This window comes from Lucilia cuprina, chromosome 2, assembly GCF_022045245.1.
Source record: "Lucilia cuprina isolate Lc7/37 chromosome 2, ASM2204524v1, whole genome shotgun sequence".
Taxonomy (NCBI): domain Eukaryota; kingdom Metazoa; phylum Arthropoda; class Insecta; order Diptera; family Calliphoridae; genus Lucilia; species Lucilia cuprina.
This window is the reverse complement of record NC_060950.1, coordinates 18,365,272-18,392,240: the sequence shown is the minus strand read 5'-3', so window position 1 is coordinate 18,392,240 and position 26,969 is coordinate 18,365,272. Positions and strand designations below refer to the sequence as shown.

Genomic DNA, 26,969 nt, shown 5'->3' with positions numbered 1-26,969 from the left:
TAGTTATTTAGTTATTTAGTTATTTAGTTATTTAGTTATTTAGTTATTTAGTTATTTAGTTATTTATTTATTTAGCTATTTAGTTATTTAGTTATTTAGTTAGTAAGTTAGTAAGTTAGTTACTTAGTTAGTTAGTTAGTTAGTTAGTTAGTTAGTTAGTTAGTTAGTTAGTTAATTAGTTAGTTAGTTAATTATTACTTAGTTACTTAGTTAGTTAGTTAGTTAGTTAGTTGGTTAGTAAATTAGTTAGTTAGTTAGTTAATTAGTTAGTTGGTTAGTTAGTTAATTAGTTAGTTAGTTAGTTAGTTAGTTAGTTAGTTAGTTAGTTAGTTAGTTATTTAGTTAGTTAGTTAGTTAGTTATTTAGTTAGTTAGTTAGTTAGTTAGTTAGTTAGTTAGTTAGTTAGTTAGTTAGTTAGTTAGTTAGTTAGTTAGTTAGTGAGTTAGTTAGTTAGTTAGTTAGTTAGTTAGTTAGTTAGATAGTTAGTTCCCTCCTTTATTCCATTATTTATATTATTTTGTATAAATCATGTTTTTTAATTACTACGTTAATTAACGGTAAACATTTCATTTCATTTATTTTCCAAAACATTCAATTTACATGTTTTCTTAAAACTAATAATCATGTTACATATATTCCGACATACTAAGTATCCTCCATGGACTTTCAAACTTAAAACTACTTACAAATTTATAGCTATTACTAAATAATTATAATTCTAATTTAATTTTACATTTAAATATATATAATCCCTCAAAAAATGGAAAAAAAGGGACGCTCTAATTAACGGTAAACCGCATTATCTGTCTTTTAAAAGGTTCCTGCATTAAGGTTGCCATATGCATTGGATATTGAAATATGAGTTACTGGGATTATTGTTACTGTAACTAAAACTGATTAATTTCATCGAATGAAAATTAATTCGGTTTTATTTACTTCAAGAAAATTCTTATGAGTTCTGCTGTTAAACATTTTTAATTGCATAGACATGGTTTACACTGGGTAACTTTTTTTTAGGAAACTTTTGATTTTTGTGTGTGAGAGAAAGAGAAAGAAATATATTAACCATCTCTTTCTCTCACACACAAAATCAAAAGTTTCCCAGTCTCAACCAGGTCATAGAAATAAAAGAATAAATATCGAAATTTTTAATGAAAAACAATTTGGAAATTCTATAAAATTTTAGAATTACATAACACAAACAAAACCTCATGTTCATAACATATGTTCAGAATTTAAGTGTTTAAACAAAATGTTCTTCTTTTGGAAATTTAAATATTTTTATTACGGCTTTTGATTATTATTTTATTTCATTATTATTTATTTACGAATATGTATAAGTTGACTTTTATTTTATTTTTTCTTTAAATTTAAATATCGTTAATAGCTAAAAAAATTGTTTATGTATATAAAAACCTGCAACTAATGTAAGTTCATGCGAGTTTATAAACTTAGTTATGAATAGAAAAAAATCCCTTATTTAAATTATTTTACAGCACTTAATTAAAGTAAAGCACTCCCGCAATCTCTTAATCCGAATCTGAGTCAGCTGCACCATTGTCGCCCTCATCGTCTGAGTCCTCTTCCAGTTCGGGCATAGGAAAACGCAACAAGGCGGCTATGCCGGTCAATTGTGCCAATTGTTCACCTGAAATATGCATACTGGAAAATATTTTCACATCTCCACCGGCGTCACGTACATTTTCCACCAGTTGTACATATTCCTTGCGCTGTTGAACATCTTGACAACGAAACAGATTATCAGAGATGAGTAACGTCTCTATAGCCATGTTATCGGCAGCCATTAGTATATGTTTTTTGCCATAAAATGCCTTAGCCGGTTCACACTGTAACATGGTATAGAATTGTTCTAAAGCTTTTACCTCACCGGCCGCCTTGGTGTCTGAGATTTTCGACATTACCGCTGGCTCTTGTAGCACCTCTTTAAGGGCATGCTTAAATCCAGATGAAGAGTGTACGAGCATAAATTTGCTTTTGTTGTCCAGCAACACTTTGTTATCGGTTTTAACAGCCTGTTGATACATATACTCAAAAAATTGGTCCCTAACAAAACCGGGCGAGGCTATAAGTACACATTTTACTACCTCGAAGTTTACATGCCTCAATATGCCTTGCATAACACTTTCATAGAACTTGGCTAGACCCTTTTCGTGTTGCTGTATGTTGCCTTTTCGTTTGCGCGGTATATTCACTTCTATTTTACTGCGTACCAATGTCATGCTGGGAGTTATAAGACAAACATGGGCTAAACCTTCTTGCATAACTACGGCTGCAACATCAGCCGATTGTGTGGGATCACAAGCCATATCAATACGTTCTAACGCTATTGAATCCCATTCCGGTTTGCGTAATTCAAACTTGCGATTCAGCTCCAAGTCTAAGGTATGATAGGCACCCATTTTCACATATTGATTTTCCTCGATATTACGTCCCTTTAAACGTAAAACACAAGCCTGAGTATCAAAATCTATTGATTCTACGGTTATGGTTAAAGTGGTACGCACACGACTACTTGTACTGGAGCCAGTCGCCGTTTCATTTTGCACCTTACGTATGGTGGTACTACGTACACTATCGCCCTCAGATATCAGATTATAAGCATGCCACATGTCCTCAGATTCTTCGGGTATTAAGATCACGGAGCTGTAAGAGAAGACAACTGCTTATACTTCTGGCATCAGTTGTAGTTCTTGGAACACTTACCCTTGACCCCCTTTATCCATATTTTTACTGACCAACTTCATTATTATGTCGTCTATTATTTGCTCTGTCTGTTGTTAACTTATCACTTTTGCTCTACTACTATCACACGGGGTTTTTGGGTTAATGTCACTTTTGTGGTTTTATCGTACTACTCTGTGGACGTTGAAAAGTTTTCAACATGTTTTTCCGCATTTGTTTAAGATAAATTTAAGTTTCCAGCAAAAGATTTTATTTTTCCTCTTTTTAATACATTAAGATGCCCAAAAGTATTGACATTTCCTCAAAAACAATCTGCATCAGCATTTTAAGCACCAAAATCAGTCAGCAGCACCAGAGTTCTGTGCCGACAAATATTAACGACGATTGCAGCCGGCAAAAAAAATATCGGCGCCAGCTTAAAATCGACTAATAGCCGGCCGAGTTTTCAGTTATTTTTTCCACGATTTTAAAAAATTAATAACGGAATCCGGTAAAATAAACTCTTCGTTTTTTATCCTTTATACATTTAATCATCACTCTAGCTGAATTAAAACTATGAGGTAACCCTGATGAGAGCAAGACTAGAAATCTCAAAATTAGAAAGTCTAAGGATAGTATGATGGTAAGTTTAGTCCTAGTTTAGTTTTAGTTCAGTTCTAGTATTACCATCACATCCATATAAAGTTGAACGTGTAGATTCAGATAAAATGTTGAACATGTGGAGAGGACAGTGAAACTCTCAGCACTTTCTTTGCCATTATATCCAAGTATCTTGGAAGTGATGTTATTGCGAAAATAACATTCCTTACTAACACTGATTGTGAGGAAAGCCGACTAAGCGGCTGGGATCGATTTGAATTAATTGTCTCTATCAAAGTTAATTTAATTCGAACTCCCTTTCCTCCTCTCCTTATATTATGAAGCACAGTTTTAATAATATTCATTGTTTTAGTAAATAATTCAAAATTTATTTTTACTTAGAATATTTTCTATACTAAAATATTCAACAAGATTGTTACGGCGTTATTTTGTACAAATAAAAAGTCTCTTAAAATAAGATTAAATTAAGAAAGCAAAAGTTAAATTATAAAAGATTACTTAACTATTTAATTTATAAAACAACTTAATTAATAAATAGAAAAAAAGAAGAAAAATCACACTGATTCATAGCGAGACTTCATCATTTTCTTAATATAGGACTTGTAATCATCGCCGGGACCAATACCCGATTTTGTGCCTAAGCCAGCGTTAGTATTACGAGCGTTTGCCTAAAAGAACATTAAACATTATGGTTTTATAATGATATACATAGTTATTTTAAGTTACAAACCTCAATAATATTTGTACGTCCTTGATTTTTACGTCCCAGACCTTGACCCTCGGACCAACCCATTTTTTGCAATAAACGATTACCGACATTATTCGAACCTATGGGCATGGCGGGTGATTCCTTTTGTTTTTGGCGTGAAGTTAGATTATTTATTTCTTTTTCGAAACGCTCGCGACTACGATTTGGTGGTGGAGGATCACTTTCACCATACTTAAGTCTTCTTTCTTTGGCACGATCACGGTATCTAAAAACACATTTAATTTTAATTAAAACATTTAAAACGTTAAAACATTTTCACAAAAACACTTACGATAAAGCAGCTGTTAGAGAATCTTGTTCAGCCTGTTGCTGCTGCTGTTGTTGCTGTACCGTTAATCCTCTTTCTAGGTTATGTTTTGCTAGATTTTCTTTATGCAAATTGGACATCTTTAGATGTTTTTGTAAAATCTCCAAAGATTGAAAAGCTCTTTTACACAGCAGACAGGTGAGCTTTTGAAAATCAACATAATCCTTTTCACATGTATCCCCAGCAGATGCAGCACAGCTGACTTTAGCTGATGCCGGTGGTGGTGGTATATTATCCTCGTCAGAATCCGAACCATAAGAGGGTATCAACTTGTTGCTGGCCGCTGCACCCAAACTCATGGGTGACATAAACGTATTGGAGGCATTTAATTTTGTGGTTTTCTTTTCTAATATTGAAAAGCCTAAATCCGCATAACCACTTGATATACCAGCTGATGTTGAGGGTCGCATTGTGTCTTCAGTTCTATTATTATTTAATATTGGTTGAGGTGTTGCCACGACAGTGTAATCTTTCTTTTGATTCAATTGTTTAGCCCACTTTTCCATGTCTTTAACAATTTTTTTAGCTACTTTAACCTTATCGTGTTTATTGCCACTACCACTTTCTTTTTTCTCTTTTTTGGTAGCTTCCTCATCTGCTGCTGTGCTTGTTTTGGCTTCCGTTTCTGTTTCTTGTTTAACAACATCTTGTATTGTGGCTGCTGCTGCAGCTGGTGTGGCCAGTACATATGAACTTTTACGTTGATCCCAATAGAGATATGCCCCCGTTTCGTTGTTGTAATAGTATTGTGAATGTGCATCATAGTAGAGACCAGTGGTAGGGTCATAATAATAACCAGATGTCTCATCATACTGATACAAAGAAACATCGGGAGTGGCTAGTGGAGAATAATTTAATGATATATAATTTAATAAGGAGCTTCTCAAAATTGTGTATGATAACAAAAAATGTTTTAGAAAAATAATCAAGAAAGAAATATTCCTTCTCTAATTAATCTGATAAATTATTTCAGACTCATGTTAAAATTCTTTCTAGGCAGGAAAATAGGGATAGGGAATGCTATTTACCATTGTTTGTTGTTGGAGTTGCGCTGGTTCTATTTCTTTTTAAGTAAAACACTTTTTAAATCTTTGATTTTGCAATTTTAATTTATTTTATTTGTTAAATTCAATGTTTGTTGTAAGGAAAAGAGAATAAAAACAAGGACCGTTAGTATGGTAAAGGGTGTTTAAAAAAAAAAAAACAAGTAATATAAAGGGTATAAAAAAGTGTTAACGTTGAACATTCCGGCCCACATGACTTTGTGAAGTTTACCACAGGTTTTGAATGGGCCCTGAAAATAAATAGCCCAAGGCAGATTTTTCGGCCACAACTTGACCCACTTCGGTTCATAGGGCTCCGTCCCGACATAATAATGGGTAGACGTCGTTTACTAGTTCCACTTCAATTATATTATTGGCTTGAGGGTCAATGTCCGCGAATGAATTTGACGGGAAATTAGCAGTTATTTTGGTTGTCCACTTGTTTCTGTCGTTGTAAGACTTAATTTCAAAAATGACAAAATCATGGCCATATTTCATAGTCGTTTTTATTTTGTATTTTTGAACAAACGACTTCGAAATTTCTGAAATAGTGGACGATCGATTAACAATGGCTCTAGTGCTGATCCAGGTGTTGACATGTTCTGCAGTAATCTTTATGGATGCAGTGGGAAAGTGTATTTGGGTCAATACTTCTTGGTTCTACTCGTCGTGACGGCTGTGGGTCGGGACGGCTAGATGGTTGTGGATCGGCACGACTTGATGGTAGTGGGTCGGCACGACTTAATGGTTGTGGGTCGGATGTTTCGTGTCCTTTTAATTGTTCTGCGCCATGTAGCAACGTGTTATGCCTGTGTCGACAGATATGGCATCCGTTCTCACTTTTGCACGCTTGAGTTGTGTGTGATCGTGCAAGACAGTTCAAACAATATTGACTCAGATCATTGTCTTTTGAATGGGCCCTGAAAATAAATAGCCCAAGGCAGATTTTTCGGCCACAACTTGACCCACTTCGGTTGATAGGGCTCCGTCCCGACATAATAATGGGTAGACGTCGTTTACTAGTTCCACTTCAATTATATTATTGGCTTGAGGGTCAATGTCCGCGAATGAATTTGACGGGAAATTAGCAGTTATTTTGGTTGTCCGCTTGTTTCTGTCGTTGTAAGACTTAATTTCAAAAATGACAAAATCATGGCCATATTTCATAGTCGTTTTTATTTTGTATTTTTGAACAAACGACTTCGAAATTTCTGAAATAGTGGACGATCGATTAACAATGGCTCTAGTACTGATCCAGGTGTTGACATGTTCTGCAGTAATCTTTATGGATGCAGTGGGAAAGTGTGTTTGGGTCAATACTTCTTGGTTCTACTCGTCGTGACGGCTGTGGGTCGGGACGGCTTGATGGTTGTGGGACGGCACGACTTGATGGTAGTGGGTCGGCACGACTTGATGGTTGTGGGTCGGATGTTTCGTGTCCTTTTAATTGTTCTGCGCCATGTAGCAACGTGTTATGCCTGTGTCGACAGATATGGCATCCCTACTCACATTTGCACGCTTGAGTTGTGTGTGATCGTGCAAGCTAGGTACTCGGACTTCCATCTTTGACAAAATGAGTGGTAGATGACCTTTAAGCGTTTCCAACGGTTGATAAGGGGCTTCGCGTGTTGTGGATGTAAATGATTTTTAGCTTCTAAATTGGTATCACCTGTTTGTGTTGATATCGGCCATTGATTTTTAGGTAATTTTAACCAGGAGGTTCCGAACCACCATAGGTTGTGGTTTTCTAGTTCTTGGGGAGTACGGTCCAATAATATGTCTTGGTATTTTGAATTTGAAGATTTCGTATAAGTCCACATGCAAGATTTGCCAATAAGACGGCTCCACACAGTTCTAAGCTGGGTACCGATATTTGCTTAATGGGAGCTACACGGGTCTTTTAAGCCAGAAGAAACGTGAATACCGAGTTTTCCGATTGTATTCGAACATAAAGGGTCGCTGAATAGTATATGCCGTTAGGAATTTTTTGGCTATTTTTGAATTTTTGCAGTTTTTAATAATTTTTTTTGTTGTTGTAAAAAACACTGAACTTCACTACACTACACGACACTTTATACGGTTCGACTTTTCAACTTTTTTCGCCTTTCTTCGGCTTTTTTCGACTTTTTTTCGACTTATCGACCTTTTTCGACTTATTGACTTTTTTCGACTTTTATTAACAAAGTCGACTTTTCGACTTTTTTCACAGACAATAGTCGAGTTATCGACTTTTTTCACAAACAATAGTCGAGTTATCGACATTTTTGGAACAAAATAGTCGACTTCGACTTTTTTCGACAAAAAGTCGATTGTTCGATTACTCGAAAGTCGATTTATAGAACCCTACTTGTTAGGAAGTAAGGAAATGAGAATAAAAACAGGACCGTTACTTTGGTAAAGGGTGTTTCAAAAAAAGTGTTGACGTTGAACAACCATATTTCACAGTAAATTGCCATTTTGCAAAAATGAAATGAGCTCTAAGTTATGCCTGAAGTGCATGAAACATGTATTACTGGGTCGGTGTTAAACAAATACTTAAAAAGAACTTTACTTACGATAAATTTTGCCATCATTTCCCTTCGGTGTGACAATAGTGCGAGCTGCCAATGAAGCTTTAGCCGCCGCTGCAGCTGTTGCCGCAGCTACTGCAGCCGCGGTAGCAGTAGTCTCAATACTATTCATTTTTCTTTGTTTTCGTTGTATGGCCGATAAGGCTACAGCAGCTCCAGAATTAGCTTCGGTCATTTGAGTGTCTGTTGGTAAATTACCATAAGAGCCTTTAGTAATTTCCGATATATAATATTCTGTATAATATTGTAAATAATGAGCATGCTCTGCTGGTGTACTGGCATACATAGAAGCACTGTACTCAGCTAAACGAGGAACATCAGCTAGAGTATATTCGCCAGAGCCACCTGATGAAACAGAAGCCATTTCTGCTGCCGTTAAAGGACCTATAGATGTTGTATTAGCAGTAGATGATGTTGAAGACGAGTTATCCGGTTTCTTGGGTACAATTTGACGATTTTCATGATCAATGCAATAAGTTATTATAACTGAAATTAAAAAAAAAACGTTAATGTTTGTCAAAACATTGATTGATTGATTGTTTGATTAATTACCTTCTTTATTGTCAATTTTTAATGGCGGCTCTAAGGTACTCAATAAATTATGCATATTCATTGAATCCACTAAACTTTCAAAGTGTAAATAACAAATGCCTCTAGAGGTTTGGGTTAATGCATCGCGACTCACTAAGACTTTACTTATTTTTTTCGCCAAGTCGGGTGCATGTTGTGTTATGGCTGTTAAAACCCCCTCTTCATTGGTCAGCACATCCAAATTGCGTAACATGATTTCTGCATTGTAGATGTAGAGTTAGGGAGATTCATTTCGTTATTAGCGTTATTTTGTTATAAACAATTATAATGGAGAGTACATGTATTATACATATGCAAAATTGAGATAACTGAGATTATTTCAAAACTAGGTTTGTTAATAAAACTATTTTGTAATTGTAATTGTAATTGTAATTTTTTTTTGTCTTAAGAAATTCTAAAATTTTTTCAATATTTATACTTTTAGTAAGAATGTTGCTTATTTCATCACTGCCTTCACCGCCACGTTCACTTTCTTCACGAGAGGCATAACATTTGAAACAACTGTCACGTCGTTTAAAATTAAACATGCCACACTGAAAGTTTATTTTTTAAAGAGAAAATTTATTAAAAAAGGAATAGTAATCTTAATAATAGTAAGATTTATTACCTTGCCACAGTACCAATCTGTGGGATTAATTTTTGTTTTATTTGATTGTAATGAATGGCTGTATTGTAAAGTTGCCCGACATGTGTCCTGCAGTTGTAGCACACCCTATAAGTGGGAAAGAAAGAAGAAAAGAAAAAATACCGATTAGTAAAATTCTATTCGTTGGTAAACATCCCACAGACTATACAAGTCACCGGTGTTTGCAGGTCTTTCGATTATCACTTATTTTTTGTTGTTGGTTATTTCTTTTTGGCATGATTCTCATTTATTAATTATGATATTTTGGTCATCTTTTCTTTTTTATTTTTTTGTTCTATTGGCTAAGATGATGGCACATCCAAACATTGTATGTTCTTTTTTTTAACAAGATGATGTATATGATCGTCTATGGTCGGTCTTTACAGTTTATTTACAAAACGTTAGTGTATAATACATATGTATGTAGTCCGTGAATTATGTGATTTTGATGTAAAATTTAAAAATGTTTTTCCAAAATAAAATAAAATAAAAATTGCCTCTTTAAAGTCCTTAAAATCTCAAAATTTTGAAATTATTTTAAAAGCTTAAAATTTATTCAACTGTAAGTTCTAATTTTCATACCAATCTTAAGATTCCTCTCAAATCTAAAATTATTTTACATTTTCAAAACTAATTTTGAATTTTCAAACAAACCTAAACTCATGGTTTAGAAATCATTTCGAAAATTTTCAAAATTTTGTTTAAATTTTCAAAATTTATTTGGCATTTTTCAGGAATTTAATAATTTATAAAATTGAAATTCTAATTTTCAAAAATTCCTTAAAACATCATGATTTCGAAAAAAATATTTTTTCAAACCTAAATTCGAATATTCGATTTCGAGCAATTTCAAATCAAAAATTGGAAAATAAAAAAATATATTTTAATTCTCCAAAATGTCATTGTCATGATAAAAAAAATCTTTTTATAAACTTAAAAATTTTGGCCATTTGTCTCCCCGTCCATTGTATGTTTCTGTCTGTACGTTTTTTTTAATTTAATATATTTTTCACTTTAATTTTTCATAACCCATTTTGTATTGAATTTGTTTTTTTTGTGTGTTGATACCTGAGTTAATTCCATCCAATGTGCAGCTTCATCAACCGTATTAAACTCGACGAATGCAAAACCACGTGATGCACCTAAATAATTTGAATAAGAAGCAAATACAAAATGTTTTTGTAAAAAATCAACTATTTTTTTGTTTGAGGTGGTTTGTTTTATTTAAAAAAAAATTTTTTGTTGAAAAAAGGGAATTTGTTTTTGTTTTTGTTTTTTTTTTTTTTTTGGTATAATGATGCAGAGCGTAGTTTCATTTTTTGAAAACTTGAATACTTACGATTTGTTAAACACTTTATATAAGTTAAAATTTAAAAATAAAAATAATTTTTTTTCTTAGTGAAACCTACCTGTAGTACGTTTACGTATAAGACGTATTGATGCGGGAGCCATGCCCATTTGTATTAATAAACTCATAATCTAAAGAGTAAAATAAAATATGTAATAAAGTAAATAACATTACTACAATACAAGGTAATTTTAACTTACATCTGCTTCGGTGATATGTGATTGTAAACCTAATACTATAATAGTATTTGAAGGAGTTTTATTATAATAATGTCCGCTCATAGTTTCATCACTATCATCGCTATCATGTTCAGTTGTAGTATTATAACGTCTGTTATTATGATTACTATTATTATTACCATTACCACCATATCGTCGATTATCTCTAAAAGTTGGGTAAATTTAAATTTAAAATTTAAAAACAAAAAATAAAATAATTTTTATTGCTTTTAAATCGTTTATTAACCTTCTATCTCGATTGTCATAATCGCGATCTTGATCGCGTCCTTTATCCCGTGATCGATTGTCGCTCCAGTAATGATCACGATCATCCATATAATTGTCATCATTATTGCGAGATCGATAATTACTACTATTACCACCTCCACCACCACCACCTCGAGAATATCCTCCATTTCCGCCATAATTTCTTTCATCTTGATAGTCTTGGTTAATAATATCACGATATAAATCGTTATCATTACTATTACCACGTCTATGATTGCGATCACGGGAACGTGAGCGTGTATTGCGTTTATTACGATAATTTTGTTCACGGCCGCGATCTCTAAAATAATTTTATTTCAATTAAAAGTTTAATTAAATTAGCGAAAAAATACATTATAAATTCACAAAAAAACGTACCTAGATCTTGAACGAGAACGACTATAACGACGGTATCCTCCTCCACCACCACTACCGCCATTACGATAACGTCGTGGTGATATACTGCGTGAACCTACATTATAATTTAAAGTTGTTAAAATAAAATGTTTAACACATAAATGATTCAATCTTTTTAAATTACATTTAATGGAGACAAACTTTATATTTTACGGGGAATGCTAAATCAATAGATACATAGGTACAAAAAAAAAATAAAATTGTTTTCATGGAAATCCGTTTAGGGCCGATCTTAAAACAAGTATGAATGTATAGTCGGGCGTAGCCGACCATATGATGCCACCGGACGGACATAGCTTAATCGACTCAGAAAATGATTCTAAGCCGATTGGTATACTTTAAGGTATAGGACGAATATTTTTGTATGTTACAAACATCAGCACAAACCCAATATACCCTCCCCACTAAAGTGGTGTAAGGTATAACAATATGGTAGAAGTATTTAGTTTAATTTCTTTTTGTACAACTTCGTCTCAGTATTTATACATATTATAGTCAAACAAAGCAAGGGCAGATCGTTTTCGATTAAAATCAGTTCCAATAGGTTGTTGTTAGACCAAAATTCTAACAGAGATATGTGCTCAATAATAAAATAGTTAATAAAACAATATTATTAGTGTGCGCTACAGACGCCAGCACAAACTCAAAATACCCTGCCCTCTGATACTGCTGTAGTATAAGTGTTTAATGCAATTAATTTAAAACTTTTTTTAAAAAAGATATTTTAATCATAAAACTTCAAAAGCACACAAAAATTTATGTATTATTAACTGCATTCATTTGTATTTATGGCTTGAATTTTTTTTTTTTTATTCTTGACTAAATTTTAGAACTTTTAACAATAAAAAAATGGCGACTTACGACGATCCATGTTGAAAGAAATTTTCAATTTAGTTTTAAGCACTTATATTTCACAATTTTTATTCTTTAAACTACAAATTATTATAATTTTAAGTTTATTCTATATTATTTTAATGCTTTAAAATAGAATTTTTTATTTTAGATGTATTTAAACAAGAAAAATTGACACGATTAGTAAAATTCTTCCACAAATGAAAAAATTGATTTCGACTTTCTTCTTTGCTTTTTCACACAGAGTTGTTTTTAATAAGTAGTAGAAATAATCATCTTATTTTCGCTACTATATTTTACAAGACCGAAAGAGTTTTATTTAAATTTATATAATTTATTTTGCAACAAAATTTAAGTTTTCTTAAATTATTTGATTCTGCTTGCGTTTTTTTAATATTGATTATTTTTAACAATTAAATTAATGCCTGTAAAATATAGTAGTAGAAAACAGAATTTTTCCTTAAAACATAATCTGTGTAGACCTCGTCCACACTTGGAAATAGGGTTATATAGTTGGAACGAAAAATTGACTTTTCGACTTTTTGCATTTAGTTAAAAGTCGGCTTTTCAACTTCTTGCATTTTATGCAAAATTGATTTTTCGACATTTTTCAGTTAGTTAAAAGACGACTTTTAGATTTTAAGTATTTTGTAAATAGTCGACTTTTCGACTTTTCAACATTTCGACTATTTTAGACTTTTTCCGACCTTTTTGGACTATTTTTGACTTTTTCCGACTTTTCGACTTTTTCCGACTTATTCCAACTATTTTCGTCCTTTTCTGACTTTTCGAATTTTTTGGACTTTTTGACTTTTATTTCCAAAGTCGACTTTTCGACAAAAAGTTGATTGTTCGATTATTCGAATGTCGATTTATAGAACCCTACTATGAAATAGGGTTCTATAGTTGAAACGAAAAGTCGACTTTTTGCATTTTATGAAAGTCGACTTTTCGACATTTCGACTTTATGCATTTTATGAAAATTCGACTTTTTGCATTTAGTTAAAAGTCGATTTTTCGACTTCTAATATTTTATAAATAGTCGACTTTTCGACCTTTTCCGACTTTTCGACTTTCCGACTTTTTTGACTTTTTCCGACTTTCCGACTTTTTTTCGACTTTTGCCGACTATTTTCTACTTTTTCCGAAGCCAGAAGCGTAATTTTATATTATTATTTATTATTATTAATAAAAAATTTTATTTATATTTTTTCTATTTGTTGCAATTTTTTGAGTTTTTTCGACTTTTTCCGACTCTTTTGGACTTTTTCCGACTTATCGACATTTTTCGTCTCTTCGACTCTTTCCGACTTTTAAACTTTTTTCGACTTTTATTTACAAAGTCGACTTTTCGACTTTTTTCATAGACGATAGTCGAGTTATCGACCTTTTTGGGACAAAATAGTCGACTTCGACTTTTCGACTTTTTTCGACAAAAAGTTAAGAGATTTTTTAAATTAATCACGTTATCTACACAATTTTAATACAAAATATAAAACAATATTGTGTAATATGTTAACATTTAATAGAAAAAAATATTTTTCTTAAATAACATATTTGTATACATACCAATTATGCCATTATTTAAATAAAATGATAATTATTTACGAGAGGCTTGGTATTTTCAGATTTTTTACATAAATAATTCAAAATATTAACGAAGTTTTTCTCTGTTTAACGGACATTTTTAAATATAAAAATGTAAACAATAACAAACTTTGGCAGCTAGGAAAACCAGGCGAATTAAGAAAAAAATTATCAGCTGATTGATTAATACCACCTTATATGAATTCGCCTTGCAAAATACATGTAAAATGTTGTTGTTGTAGAACTGCCATCCCTTTTTTTGAATTCGCCTTGATACGGGCTAAATTTCCAATGGCAAAAAAAAAACAATCAGCTGTTGAAATGACTTCACCTTATTAATTTTGCCATGGCTTGTACAGATTGTTTATTTCAAAATAAACAATTTGAAGAAAATAATGGGTGGAAAAAGTTATTTTTGTGATTATTGTCGTTGTTATATGAAAAACGATAAAAATGTACGTAAAACCCATAACGAAGGTTTAGCACACAAAATTATTAAAACTTCTATTATGAGGAAATATGAAGGTAAGGAAGGCAATATATAAAAATACGTGATTGATGAATGCCATATGTAAAGAAACATCAACTTAGTTCTTATATTTTTTAACCGAAAACAAAACTGTTTAAATAAATTATCTATATTTACCAGATCCTAGAAAGATTTATGAAGAGGAAATCGTCAAACAACCATGTACACGATATTTTAAAAGCTATTGCAAATATGACTTATACTGCCAATATACACATTTCAACGAAACGCAATTAAAACAATTAAAAGATATGATAGAAAATAAAATCACTGCAAACGATTCCAGAGGTCATACAACTATTAAATCTAAACGTTTATCAACAATAAAACAAACTACGAAATTACCTTGGCAAAATTCTATAACAAAACGTAAACAAAAATTATTACCATCCAAGTTGCCAGCATCTTTAAGACCTTTAAGTTTAAAAAAATTATCAAAACTTGATGTATGGAATAATAATTGGGGCGGCTGATATGTAAAACGAGTTTTTGTCGATTAATTTTCTACGATAATAACTTTATTACCTTTTCCATAGTATTATCAATATTTAAACTTAAATTAAGAGATTTGCCAAATTCGCTAAAATATGATTTACAATCAAGACCACTTAAATTTTCCGTACGTGGATCTGTTAAGTGGGCTAAAAGAAAATAAATTAAGTGTTCTGAAAATAAAGTAATAAATGACAATAAAAATATTTTAAACAACTTATTGCAACTTCTGCTCACCATATCGATTATCTATTGCAAAGTATAACACTGTATTCCCACTTCTACGATCACCGGCTTGCAATAATTTCTGTTTCAAATCATGATTATCAATTATAGACGTATTTGTCTCATCGTCTAGGGCCATTCGTAGGCATATCTTTTCATAATAATTATGAAATTGTTTCTTTAAAACTTTTTCATCTGTTTCCAGTTCATCTAGTTGCCGTTTATAAAATACTTTTTTCATTAGACGTTCATCTAAGATATTTAGCATGCATTCCGCTAATAGAAAACGATCTTGTCTTATGGCCAAGTGCAATGGTGTATAGCCCTCATCATTTAGGGTAAGTAATAATTTTAACTCAATTTTGTTCATTAAATGTTCTAGTGACTTGACTGTTATGTCATTTAATATAGCTAAATGTACAATAGTATTTGATTCAGCATCGAATGTATTAAGATTTAAACCTTTTTCCAATAATAGGCTTATAATTGAAGGGTCACACATGTTTATTACGGCCAGTTGTAATAAATCCTGGAACAGACAGTTAGATACATAGATTAACATAAAACTCATAAGTTAAAACATAAATAATACAATATGTATGCATACCTCATCTTCTTCTGTTAGTATATCATTAAGATCTGTACCTATATAGGTTTGCCATATGGGAATATGTAAACTTAATTTATACGTTTGATTTTTAACAACAGCATCTTGTATTGGCCTAAAACATATAAATCAAATTCAATTACATTATCAACAACATTAATATGTTTAATACATACAGTAGACCATTTTCGAATGGCTCATTTAATTTATTAAATTCCATTATTACATTTGTCTGATGATCATCGAATATATTTACAATATCCGAACTGCACTCTGAAATTGAAAATGAATCGATACGTTGCCGTTTTGGTGAGTTTAATTGCTGTCCATTTGGCGCCGAAGGCGTTGCTGCATCATTATTCATCATCGACGTTTTGGGTTTATTCATTTTTGCTAATTGCTTGGCGCGAGATTCTTTATTGGCTTGCGGTAAAGAAACTTTACGTTTTCGTTTTCTTTTCTTCACCATCTCTTCGGATGCATTGGAATCTTTACTATTAGGTGTTTCATTACCACTACCATTGGCAGTTTCTCGCATTGATATGTCTTCAGTTTCTTTACTTAATAAATCTTTGATTTCAACTGGATCTGTTTGCGTTTCAATCGTTCTATATTCCCTAGGTGAATGATGACTGTTAATAACAGCCAGTAGTTTATTTTGCATTTCTTTATCTGGTAGTTTCATTAAAGCTGCAAACAATTCTTTATATTCGGGTAGCATACGTTTACGTTGCTGGTATACTTGACCATTTCCCGCTCCCTCTACTGCTGGCGCTAATACATGCAAAGGTCGTGGCGTTTTATCTTTTGTGGCAGCTACATGTTTTAAAATAGTACATTTTCTAAACGGTACCATCGCAACGGTCTGTTGTGTTGCTGACACAACGTGTATGACCGAGAATTTGTTTTTCGTATCGTCGACTGTTGCAGCTTTCTGCTTTATCACTTCATCTTCTTTATTTGTTTTTGTATCATTTTTTTGTTTAAAGTCCCGTACTGTTATCATGATTACGACAATTAATCTTCGAGTATTATAAATAAGAATAAAAATATATAGAAAAAAACAAATATCTTGGAAATTTTCGGTACATCCCCAAGATAAGATTTTTATTTTAATAAACCATATGTTTTTGGGTGTCAAGTAAACAAAGTTAGAGAAAGTTAACAAGCCCTAATAAGAAGATTTTCAAAATAAAGTTGTTTTTATTTAGTGGTGAATTTTTATTATTTTTGTTGTTTTTTTTTGTTTATAAATGTAGTAAAACCCAAAGTTTAAAAAATGTTAAAAAAATTATAAATTTTAAACCTCTTTTTGGCAATTTCGTGTCAAGGGGTTTAACTCAAAAAATCGATTTGGAAGAAATTTGCAGCAAGGTTAGTACTATTGTATAGTAGCCAGACACCAATTTTCAGCTCTCTCTCTCTGCAGGACTTAGAGGGGGTCGTGGCGAAACTCTGCCATAATGTGAACCTACTTACATATATTACTAAAAAATTTCATTGAAACTAAAATCGTGTTGTTACCCCACGAAATTGGCCATAGACTAAAATTTAAAAAAATTTATAAAATTACATTCGATTTACTTTCCACTAGATTTGTGTACTCGGTTTTAAAATGAGAAAAATTATGCGAATTCATTTTTAAAGCAAAAATTTTCTCGGATTCGGTTTATAGAACAGTCCTATCTGTTCTATAAACCGAAATATTATTTTACCTTAATTAGCTTTTTTTATTACTGAATAAATAAAATATCTTTGTTTTTACATTATTGATCATTTTCTTAATGCAAAATTGTTTAGAAACAGATTTTCTGCAAGAAGTTTTAGATGGAGGGTAGGATCAAATATAGGCCGATCCTCGTAAAACTTGGAGAAAGGATTTGTTTTTAATTTTTAAGAATCTTTTATGGATCCCTGCAAAATTTCTCACACAACTTATGTGCTTGCTCTGTTGTTATTATTAATAATATATTTGCTTCCAAAATCCCACTTTCTGATCTCTAGGATTCCGTTTATATTTAAAATGGTAGAGAATTTAACAAATAAACGTTATTGAAAACTTATTCGGCTTACAGTCGGCCGCCGCCGACATATTTTGTGTCAGTAACTGCCGCCGTTAATATATGTCGGCGCAGGGCTCTATACACGCGTGTATTGTTGTTATCTTTTTTGTATTGTTGTTAAACAATTTGTTTTTTTTATGCTACAAAATTTAAAAAATATATACAATTTGAGTGAAAACAATTAAAAATATAAATGGCCACATTACAATGCTCCTATTGTTCGTTGGACATAAACGATGAAAGATTTCTACATTGTGGGAATTGTGGCGGTGATGTGCACATCAAGTGTCTGAGACATGCCAGTACACCGGGTGATTTATTGGGTGATGTTTTCTTTGATTTCACATGTGCCAAATGTATGCAAATACAATTTGAATCACCGTCGACATCAAAAGGCTTACATGGCGGCAACAGTGTTGACGTTGATAATGTTGTCCGGGAGAAATTTGTACGTCAGCGTATGCCCTGGCTATTGGTCATTACAATGGCTTTGTATAATCTAGCGATAAAATCCAAAGGTTTAAGTCGTCATGGTTATTTTCATTGGCGGACGCATATTGTTAATTTTATAGATAAGAATTGGGATTATCTTTTTGATCCGACAATGTAAGCAATTTAGATAATTGTGAAAACTGTTAATTTTTTGTTTAAATGTATTTTTTTTACATATTATAGTAAACGACGAAAGAAGTGGACAGGTTCGATTTCGGGAGCTTTATCACATAATAGTCCTAAATATTTTACATCTGGCCAGGAGTTATTTGATGAAACGGGCTGGTGGAAATTAACTCATGCAAATAAAACACCAAAAGATATTTTTAATTTATGTAAGTTGTTTAATGTACAATAATATATAGATCCTAACTGCAGGGAAAGGCTCTACTAATCTTTCCTGGTTTGGTAGTGTCTGTAATCCCTTTCTTTCAACATTTCATTGCTCATGTGTAATGATATGTAAAACCATTAAGAGAACTGCTTAATATAAGTTGCTGATCCTTGACAGGGTCAATCACTCCAGAAGTGACTTCATTGACCATGAAACCAATAATTTTTAAACCATCTCCATAATTTAATGAGGGAGTAGTCTGACTGTTTCAATATTTTGTTAATTGTATTACTTTTAGATGAACAAGAGTGTTTAAAACGTCAACAAATGCGCCAAGATAAACGACAACAAGATGACAATTATGCTAGTGATAACTCGGCCAATGAAAATGATAGCAAACGCCCTAAACGCCATGATTCCGATGATGATTTAGTACCCACTGATTCTTGCAGTCGTACAATGTAAGATCAAAATAAACAAACAAAAAAATGAAATTTTAATTTATTAATATTTCAGTCCGTATATGGGTCGTAAACCTAAAATAGCAAAACCTCTAAACATATTAGATGATGATTTATTAAATAAACAACATAACACAAATGTTCTAGCGCCACCACCTCTCGACGATCCAGTTATGCCGCTGAATACCGTTCAATCCAGTTTAATGGATTTCTTAGCTGAAAGTTTAGCTAGCGATGATTTGAATATGTTTAATACATTACCAAATATAGCACCAGAGCCGTTGGTTGAAAGTGCTGGTAAAAATGATATGTTACCGCTACTTGAAGCCCATAATGATAATGCCAACTTTTTCGAAAATACTTCAATAATAAAAGCTGAACCGATGGATTTGAATGGTCATTTATATAGTGATTATAATACACAAGTATTGTTAAATGAAAAACTGAAAAGCTTTTTTACAAATTCAACATTTCCCTTAGATCAACAACAACAACCACAACAACATTTTAATAATAATTTTTTGAGCAATTCAGTAGCTGGTATAGGAAAAAATTTTCATGATAACATGGAGCCAGTGTAAGTATTAAATATTTAGATGTTTCTAAACAGTTTTATAACCTTCACCTTCGTGAGGAGGTATAAATAAGTTTGTCATTCCGTTTGTAATTTATGTAATATAATTTTCCAACCCTATAAAGTATATATATATTCTGGATCCTTATAGACAGTGGAGTCGTTTAAGTCATGTCCGTCTGTCTGTATGTTTGTTAAAATTAGTTTTTAGAGGACCGCAGATATCGGCCAGATCCGAATCTTCAATCTGTCCATTAATAACGGAGATAAAAGCAAAAATACGCGACAACCTCTGAAAATTTTATCAAAAATTTAAATTTTTTATTCATGCTCAAACAGAAATTGCAAAAAACAAAATACATAAACATACGTTAAATTTTGTTATTGTACAGTACAATAACAAAATTTGAGTACAATTTTTACTCTTGTTTATAAAAACATGACAGAGCGAAAGCAGCAGAGCAAGAATGGCGAGCGAGAGCATCACTAGTGTATTGTTATTGTCTAGAACCATGGCAAAACTAATAAGGTGAATTCATTTTTACAGCTGATTGTTTTTTGCCCACGTAAATTTAGCCCGAAGCTGTCAAATTCCATATAAAAAAATTCTTTCAAACCCAATGCTGTCAAAATTCGCCGCAAAATGAAATGACTTCACCTTATAGTATATTCGCTTTGGCTAGAACCATGAAATTAAGAATGTGGAGCCTGGCTTAAGTTAGAATCCATAAAAGGGGACTTTTTGGTACTTTTTCGTTTTTCAAATGGTACTTTTTGAATATTCTATAATATAGAACCTAGGAACTTGAAATTAAGTATGTAGATTCGGAATTAGATGAAATACCATAAAAGGGAACTTTTTGGTGTTTTCTCGTTTTTCAAATGGTACTTTTTGAGCTTTCTATAATAATGAACTAGAAACATGAAATTTAGTATGTAGAGTTTGGATAAGACGGGAACACATCAAAGGGAATTTTTTGGTACTTTTTCTTTTTAAAAAAGGTACTTTTTGAATTTTGTATAATATTGAGCCTAGAAACATGAAATTAAGTACGTAAAGTCGAAATTAGGAAAGAACCGAAAAAGTGAACTTTTTGCTATTTGTTTGCTTTTTTAAAGGTACTTTTTGAATATTTATAATATTGAACCTAGAAATGTGAAATTAAGTTGTAGAGTCTGAATTAGTTGAGAACCCATTAAAGGGAACTTTTAGGTACTTTTTCGTTTTTCAAAAGGTACTCTTTTTTAATTTTCCTTAATATTGTATCTAGATTCTAGAAATATGAAATTAAACATGTTGAGCTCGAAGTATGTTATGTAAAAGAAGGCTTTTTGGTACTGAATGTTTTTTTAACACACCATGGTGAAGGGTATATAAGATTCATTAAAAATGTTCAATGAGAAAGTGATTTTTTGAAAATTTTTTATAAAGGAATTTGTTTTTCGAACTTTCTATAAAGATGAAAATTTTGCGAAAAGTTTTTTAAAAAATGAAATTTAACAAAAATTTTCCTTTTTTCCAATGTTATTTTAAAAATTTGCAATTATATTTCAAAACAAATTTAAAAAATCATTATTACTTTAGACAAACTGAAAATTCTCTTCACACTAATTCGGAATTTTCCAATGAGCTGGATGAGGATAATACTACAACATCTATTACAAACCAAAATCCTATACTTAACGAAGAAAAACCAGAGGAACAACCAGAATCTGACGAAGAAGACGAAGAATCAGATTCTGAAGAATTTCAACCACGTATTGTACAAGTAACAAATTTCCAACAATTAACGGCTGAAAAACAATCTTGCTCCTCGTTAGGTGCTACAAGTCCCAGTAAAAGTAGTGGTAAATTAATTAAACAAGAACTAACATCAGATTCCGAATTTCGAAATAGTGTTAGATCAAATATGGCCGATGAGATAAATGAAGATTCATCCGATGATGATGACGATAATCTGAGTACAACATTAAGTGCTTGTAAACCTAGTCTTTTTACCAAACAACCTAAACGTCAATGGCCCTGGCTAATAGATAATCGTTCGGATGATATGATGGAAGAAGAAATACAAGATAAAACGGAATCATCAAATAATACAGAGTAAGTTTTCTTTTAACGATTTTCTTACACCATGCATTAATTGACTGTATTTTGTTTCCCTCAAGTCTTAACCTAATGAGTGAATACGAGGAAAAAGAATTGCTACAAAAATTACGTAAAATTTTCAATTTAGAAGAGAAATGTAAAATTCACATACCACCATTCATTAGAAGATTTTATCGTAAACTATGTATACGTGAATGGAAACGAGAACATGGTAAACCTATATTTAATCTAGACGATTATGTTAGTAACAATAAGCAACGCTTAGGATCACATATGTCTGAAAAAAACAAAATTATAGAACGTTATCAAGTGAGTATGTTCATTTGGTGAATGTTTTGTGAAAGATATGTAAAAACTTTTTTCTTATTCCTTAGCTTATTTCCTTATCTTCTTCGGATGTTAAAAAATCATTTTATGCTCGCATAGCGGGTTCTTCACAGTATGAGTTATTTGAATCTCCTTACACGCAGCGTATTTTACATCCTTTTATTTATCGTGATAGAAAATGTTGTCCTCCATTTCTTAAGGTATTATAAAAAAGAAACTTAATTTTTTAAATATTTTATATTTTTTTTCAATATTTATAGCTTATGTGTGAACTGCAATACAAAGTTAATGGTATACCACCGACTCGAGCACCTATAGATTTTTGTTATGTACGGCCTAATCATATAGCAGCAGTAAATGCTCTATTACAAACGGTATTTTGGCCAGGAATTGATAGTAAGTAAAAATTATCTTCATTCGCTCTATAGAGACTAGTTTAAATTTCTCTTTACCTTTGTTTTATTATTTCTAGTGTCTGAATGCTTAAGTTATCCAGATTTTAGTGTAGTAGCTTTGTATAAAAAATTAGTTATAGGCTGTGGTTTTCTAGTACCTGATGTTGGTTTTAATGAAGCCTACATTTCTTTTATGGCAGTACGACCGGGTTGGCAAAGAAGTGGTATTGCTACTTTTATGTTATATCATTTAATACAGGTTTGTTTAGCATTCTTATATCCATTACTTAATAATCATATCATTTTAATTTTAACAATTACAGACTTGTATGACAAAGGATATAACGTTACATGTATCGGCCACAAATCCTGCAGTTGTTTTATATCAAAAGTTTGGTTTTAAAATTGAAGAAGTTATATTGAATTTTTATGAAAAATATTTACCTTTCGATTCGAAACACAGCAGAAATGCATTCTTTTTAAGATTAATGAGATGAATTGAAAAAGAAATAAATTAACAATTTGTTATACTAAAAACTTCTTTCACAATTTATTGCCATTTTTTATGAACATACTTTTAAAATGTTTACACTTGTGTTTAAATTCAATTGGATGGAAGCTTTTAAGCAAATATCTTTTCCTCTCTACGTTTTTTCGTAACCACTGTACCGGGTTTATGTTGGGCATCCGGATGATTCATAAGTTCGGGCGGGCATACTGATACCGGACTTGCCATAACACATTGCTTAAGATCGTAGAACAATTGACTGTCATCTTTGGTAACAAACGATATGGCACAACCAGTTTTACCAGCTCTGCCCGTACGACCAATACGATGTGTATAATCCTCAATAGTTTTAGCCATGTCATAGTTAATGACCAATGATACATCTTTAATATCAATACCTCTACCAGCAACATCGGTGGCCACCAACATATCCTTCGCTCCAGATTTCAAAGCAGCCAAAGCATATTCACGCTGCTCCTGTCCTTTACCACCATGAAGGGTACATGCATTGTAGCCCAATTTCTCCAGACCCTTAGCCAAAACATCGGCACCTTTTTTCTGGTTAACGAATATAATTACAGGAGGATCAATGCCACGTGATAAAATCTCCATTAGTTTCTTGCGTTTGTCATTTTCGCCCATCATGTAGACAATTTGTTCGGTACGTTCCGTAGGCTTGCCCACAGAACCAATGTAAACTGTAGCAGGTCTTCGCAAATAGGTGCGTGCCAGACGTTCAACCGCTGGAGGCATAGTAGCTGTAAACATCACAGTTTGTCTGTAAACAAATCACAATTTAGTGCAACTAATTAGTTAATAATATTAAAAAAAGCTCACCTGTATTTCTTTTTTGAATAGAAATTTTCCATCAATTTGCTAGCATCTTCAGCCTCTTCTGTATCTGGCTTTAAATTTGTCACCGGCATATATTCCAAAATTTTCTGTACATCTGGCTCGAAACCCATATCAATCATACGATCTGCTTCATCCAATACTATATATGTACACTGATTTAATACCAAATAACGATTTTCCAAAACATCAATCAAACGTCCAGGAGTAGCAATAACAATTTCACAACCCAAACGCAAGCGAAAACCTTGTTCTTCACGTGAAAGACCACCAACAACAACCACGGTACGTATGCCCAAAGGCTGACCAAATTTAGTTGTTTCTTCTTCGATTTGTTGGGCCAATTCACGTGTTGGAGCCATAATTATAGCATACGGACCTTGATCAACATCTTCTAGACGTTCAATTTTCGGCAACGACTGGATCCAGGAGAGTAAAGGAATAAGGAAGGCCAACGTCTTACCCGAACCCGTTTCAGCTACACCAATAATGTCACGATTTTGTAAACCAATTGGTATGGCTTGTCTTTGAATGGGTGTGGGTTCTTTATAGCCAACACGATCAATAATATCCAAAATCTCCTTGGGAAAACCAGATTCTTTCCAACTGCGTATGGGATTGGGTATTTTACCACCCTTAATGGTGATATTGTAATCTTCGCGAAATATACGCCAATCACGTTCAGTCATTTCATCCACATCCTTTTCTGACCAATGACGATCATCCCATTTTTGTTTGTCTTCCTTACGTTTCACCTTCTTAAGGCGTACTTTTTCCTGTTCTTTTTCTGCCTCCGTACGCCGTTTTTCCAGAAGATCACCGTAAAATTTACTTTGAGTACGTTTTTGTTCCTTGATATCGATACCAGCTACATTTCCTCTGCCAAAAAATTGTACATGATGACGTTCTTTGTACAGATTATTATAATCCACAGAGGTATCTTCGGCTGCATCCCAATCAAACACAAATTTGCGATCATTTAAACGTCGTACTCTACGCTTTTTCTTAACTATACCCAAATAACGTTCTCTTATGGCCTCCAACTCCTTTTCTTTATCCTTGTTCGAGAGATCATCCACCCTCTTTATTTCTCTATCTCTATCACCAGCCCCACCACGATTTCTGTCATCACCACCTCCACCGCCTCGATCCCTACGATCAAAATCACGCTCACGTTCTCTATCACGGCCTTCTCTTTCACGACCCTCCGGCCGGCGTTCAACTTTAAGTTCTGGCCTTTTCGCCGATACACTAAAACTGTTATCAATGCCACTACTGGAGGCGGTAGCAATGCCGGATATAGATGCAGAAATGCCCACACGTACACCACTTTGAGCTGCTCTCATAGCGGCCACTTCCTCTTGACGTCTCTTCAAAGCTTCGGCAGCTCTTTGCTCTTTAGTCAAAAACACTGGTTTGGCACGTGCTTCCTCTTCCCGTTTCTTCTTTTCCAGCAATTCTTCTAACGATAATGGTTCTGATTTCTTAACCTTGCGATTCTCCTCCAACAGTTCCTCTTCTTCGGTTTTTAACTCTTTTTCTTTTTTCAGCTTTTGCTCCAACTTCAGTAAAGGTTTTTCATCTTTTGACTTTAGGTCTTCTTCAGCATCACGCCTCTTATCTTTATATTTCGAGGCATCAGAATCACGCATTCGTTCCTTAGAGCGGGATCTTTCGCGACTGCGTTCACGATGACGATTTTGCGAACGTTCTGGAGAGCGGTCACGACCGGAGCGTTCTTTAGAACGTGAACGGGTGCGCCTGGCTGCACGACGATCATAGTCACCACCAACTCCGCGGGAATCCCTTGCACGTTCACGGTCTCTGTCGCGTTCTTTATCAATGTGACGTTCGCGGGAACGTGAACGGCGCTTTCTATCATTAACCATTTATTTGTTTTTTTTATATATACAGACTTTTTATTAGTTTTCTTGGTTAATCAAAATGTTTTCTTCGGAGGAATTAAAACGTTTGTCGGTGAAAAAAAAACAATATAAACAAAGAGTTGCCCACTTGTTAAGCAAATAGAAAAGTAATGCCAAGTTTAGTGTTGAATTAATTTTTAATAGTTTCTATATCATTTTATTTTTTAATATATATAAAGTCTAATAATGGTTTTTATGTGAAATAGTAATTTATAATTGTATGAATTTATTATTTTTTTAACAATTTTAATATTTTAATATACATTTTTAATAATATGGCAATACTGTTAACATATGTATAATCAGTGATGTTAACACAGGGTCATGTTAAAATATTTTCATGTTTCGGCCTGCTTGGTACTTTCTTGGTTCCTTTGGATATTCACCTATATTTTCTTAAAAACCGTTATAATTATAATAGAAGTTAAATTTGTTTAAATAGACACATAAAAACTACATTTTTACAATTAATTTTTAAAAACAATAAATAAAATTTAATAATAATTCAAAATATTGTGGTTGAAAACATATTTATGTGTATTTAAGATATATATGTAATTTTGCCATTCGTATTATTGGACATTCGTAATAAAGAGGGTACGTACTATTGGACGTTCACTGTATATGATATGGCAAAGAATTGGGGTTCTATAAATCGACTTTCAAATAATCGAACAATCGACTTTTTGTCGAAAAGTCGAAGTCGACTATTTTGTTCCAAAAAAATCGATAACTCGACTATCGTCTATGAAAAAAGTCGAAAAGTCGACTTTGTAAATAAAAGTCGAAAAGAATCGAAAAAAGTCGAAAAGTCGGAAAGAGTCGAAAAAAGTCGAAAAGTCGACTTTGTAAATAAAAAGACGAAAAGTCGAAAAAAGTCGGAAAATGTCGAAAAGTCGAAAGAAGTCGAATAAAATCGGAAAAAGTCGAAAATAGTCGGAAAAAGTCGAAAAATCAAAAATAGAAAGAAGTCGAAAAAACTCAAAAAATTGCAACAAATAGAAAAAATTTATATAAAAATTTTTAATAATAATAATAATAAAAAAATAATAATAATTGAAAAATATTCGAAAAGTCGAAAAATGTCGAAGTCGAAAAATGTCGAAGTCGAAAATTCGAAAAACGTCGAAAAAATCGGAAAAAGTCGAAAATATAGTCGAAAAAAGTCGGAAAAAGTCGAA

General features: G+C 32.5%; 6 protein-coding genes across 7 annotated transcripts; 2 read left to right on the top strand and 4 right to left on the bottom strand.

Annotated features, from left to right (window-relative positions):
• Positions 1-562: 562 nt before the first annotated feature.
• On the bottom strand, positions 563-3,065 carry LOC111687238 (protein pelota). The gene is made up of 2 exons (XM_023449663.2): positions 2,725-3,065; positions 563-2,664 (listed from the first exon to the last, which is right to left on the bottom strand). The coding sequence occupies exons 1-2, from the start codon at positions 2,763-2,765 to the stop codon at positions 1,530-1,532; spliced, it is 1,176 nt and encodes a 391-aa protein (XP_023305431.1). The 5' UTR covers positions 2,766-3,065; the 3' UTR covers positions 563-1,529.
• Positions 3,066-3,715: 650 nt separating this feature from the next.
• On the bottom strand, positions 3,716-12,546 carry LOC111687241 (RNA-binding protein 5-B). The gene is made up of 13 exons (XM_023449668.2): positions 12,320-12,546; positions 11,420-11,513; positions 11,022-11,342; positions 10,757-10,940; positions 10,618-10,687; positions 10,277-10,350; positions 9,191-9,295; positions 9,002-9,116; positions 8,545-8,781; positions 7,978-8,478; positions 4,344-5,217; positions 4,034-4,277; positions 3,716-3,971 (listed from the first exon to the last, which is right to left on the bottom strand). Exons 1-13 carry the CDS (start codon positions 12,327-12,329, stop codon positions 3,858-3,860), a joined length of 2,943 nt encoding a protein of 980 aa, XP_023305436.2. The 5' UTR covers positions 12,330-12,546; the 3' UTR covers positions 3,716-3,857.
• Positions 12,547-14,231: 1,685 nt separating this feature from the next.
• Positions 14,232-15,124, top strand: LOC111687237. The gene is made up of 2 exons (XM_023449662.2): positions 14,232-14,422; positions 14,547-15,124. Exons 1-2 carry the CDS (start codon positions 14,293-14,295, stop codon positions 14,897-14,899), a joined length of 483 nt encoding a protein of 160 aa, XP_023305430.2. The 5' UTR covers positions 14,232-14,292; the 3' UTR covers positions 14,900-15,124.
• On the bottom strand, positions 14,923-16,841 carry LOC111687236. Its single transcript, XM_023449661.2, has 4 exons — positions 15,927-16,841; positions 15,751-15,865; positions 15,156-15,672; positions 14,923-15,091 (listed from the first exon to the last, which is right to left on the bottom strand). Exons 1-4 carry the CDS (start codon positions 16,754-16,756, stop codon positions 14,931-14,933), a joined length of 1,623 nt encoding a protein of 540 aa, XP_023305429.2. The 5' UTR covers positions 16,757-16,841; the 3' UTR covers positions 14,923-14,930.
• LOC111687234 (cysteine-rich protein 2-binding protein) lies at positions 15,354-23,040 on the top strand. 2 transcript variants are annotated; one of them, XM_046948706.1, is made up of 10 exons: positions 15,354-15,481; positions 18,489-18,640; positions 18,938-19,100; positions 19,156-19,677; positions 21,260-21,775; positions 21,841-22,090; positions 22,156-22,308; positions 22,369-22,504; positions 22,581-22,762; positions 22,827-23,040. In XM_046948706.1, the coding sequence occupies exons 1-10, from the start codon at positions 15,456-15,458 to the stop codon at positions 22,998-23,000; spliced, it is 2,274 nt and encodes a 757-aa protein (XP_046804662.1). In that variant the 5' UTR covers positions 15,354-15,455; the 3' UTR covers positions 23,001-23,040. The 2 variants fall into 2 exon arrangements, with proteins under 2 accessions (XP_046804662.1, XP_023305426.2); XM_023449658.2 differs by lacking the exon at positions 15,354-15,481 and adding an exon at positions 17,599-18,419.
• LOC111687235 (probable ATP-dependent RNA helicase DDX23) lies at positions 23,021-25,852 on the bottom strand. Its single transcript, XM_023449660.2, has 2 exons — positions 23,849-25,852; positions 23,021-23,789 (listed from the first exon to the last, which is right to left on the bottom strand). The coding sequence occupies exons 1-2, from the start codon at positions 25,750-25,752 to the stop codon at positions 23,126-23,128; spliced, it is 2,568 nt and encodes an 855-aa protein (XP_023305428.2). The 5' UTR covers positions 25,753-25,852; the 3' UTR covers positions 23,021-23,125.
• Positions 25,853-26,969: the final 1,117 nt, after the last annotated feature.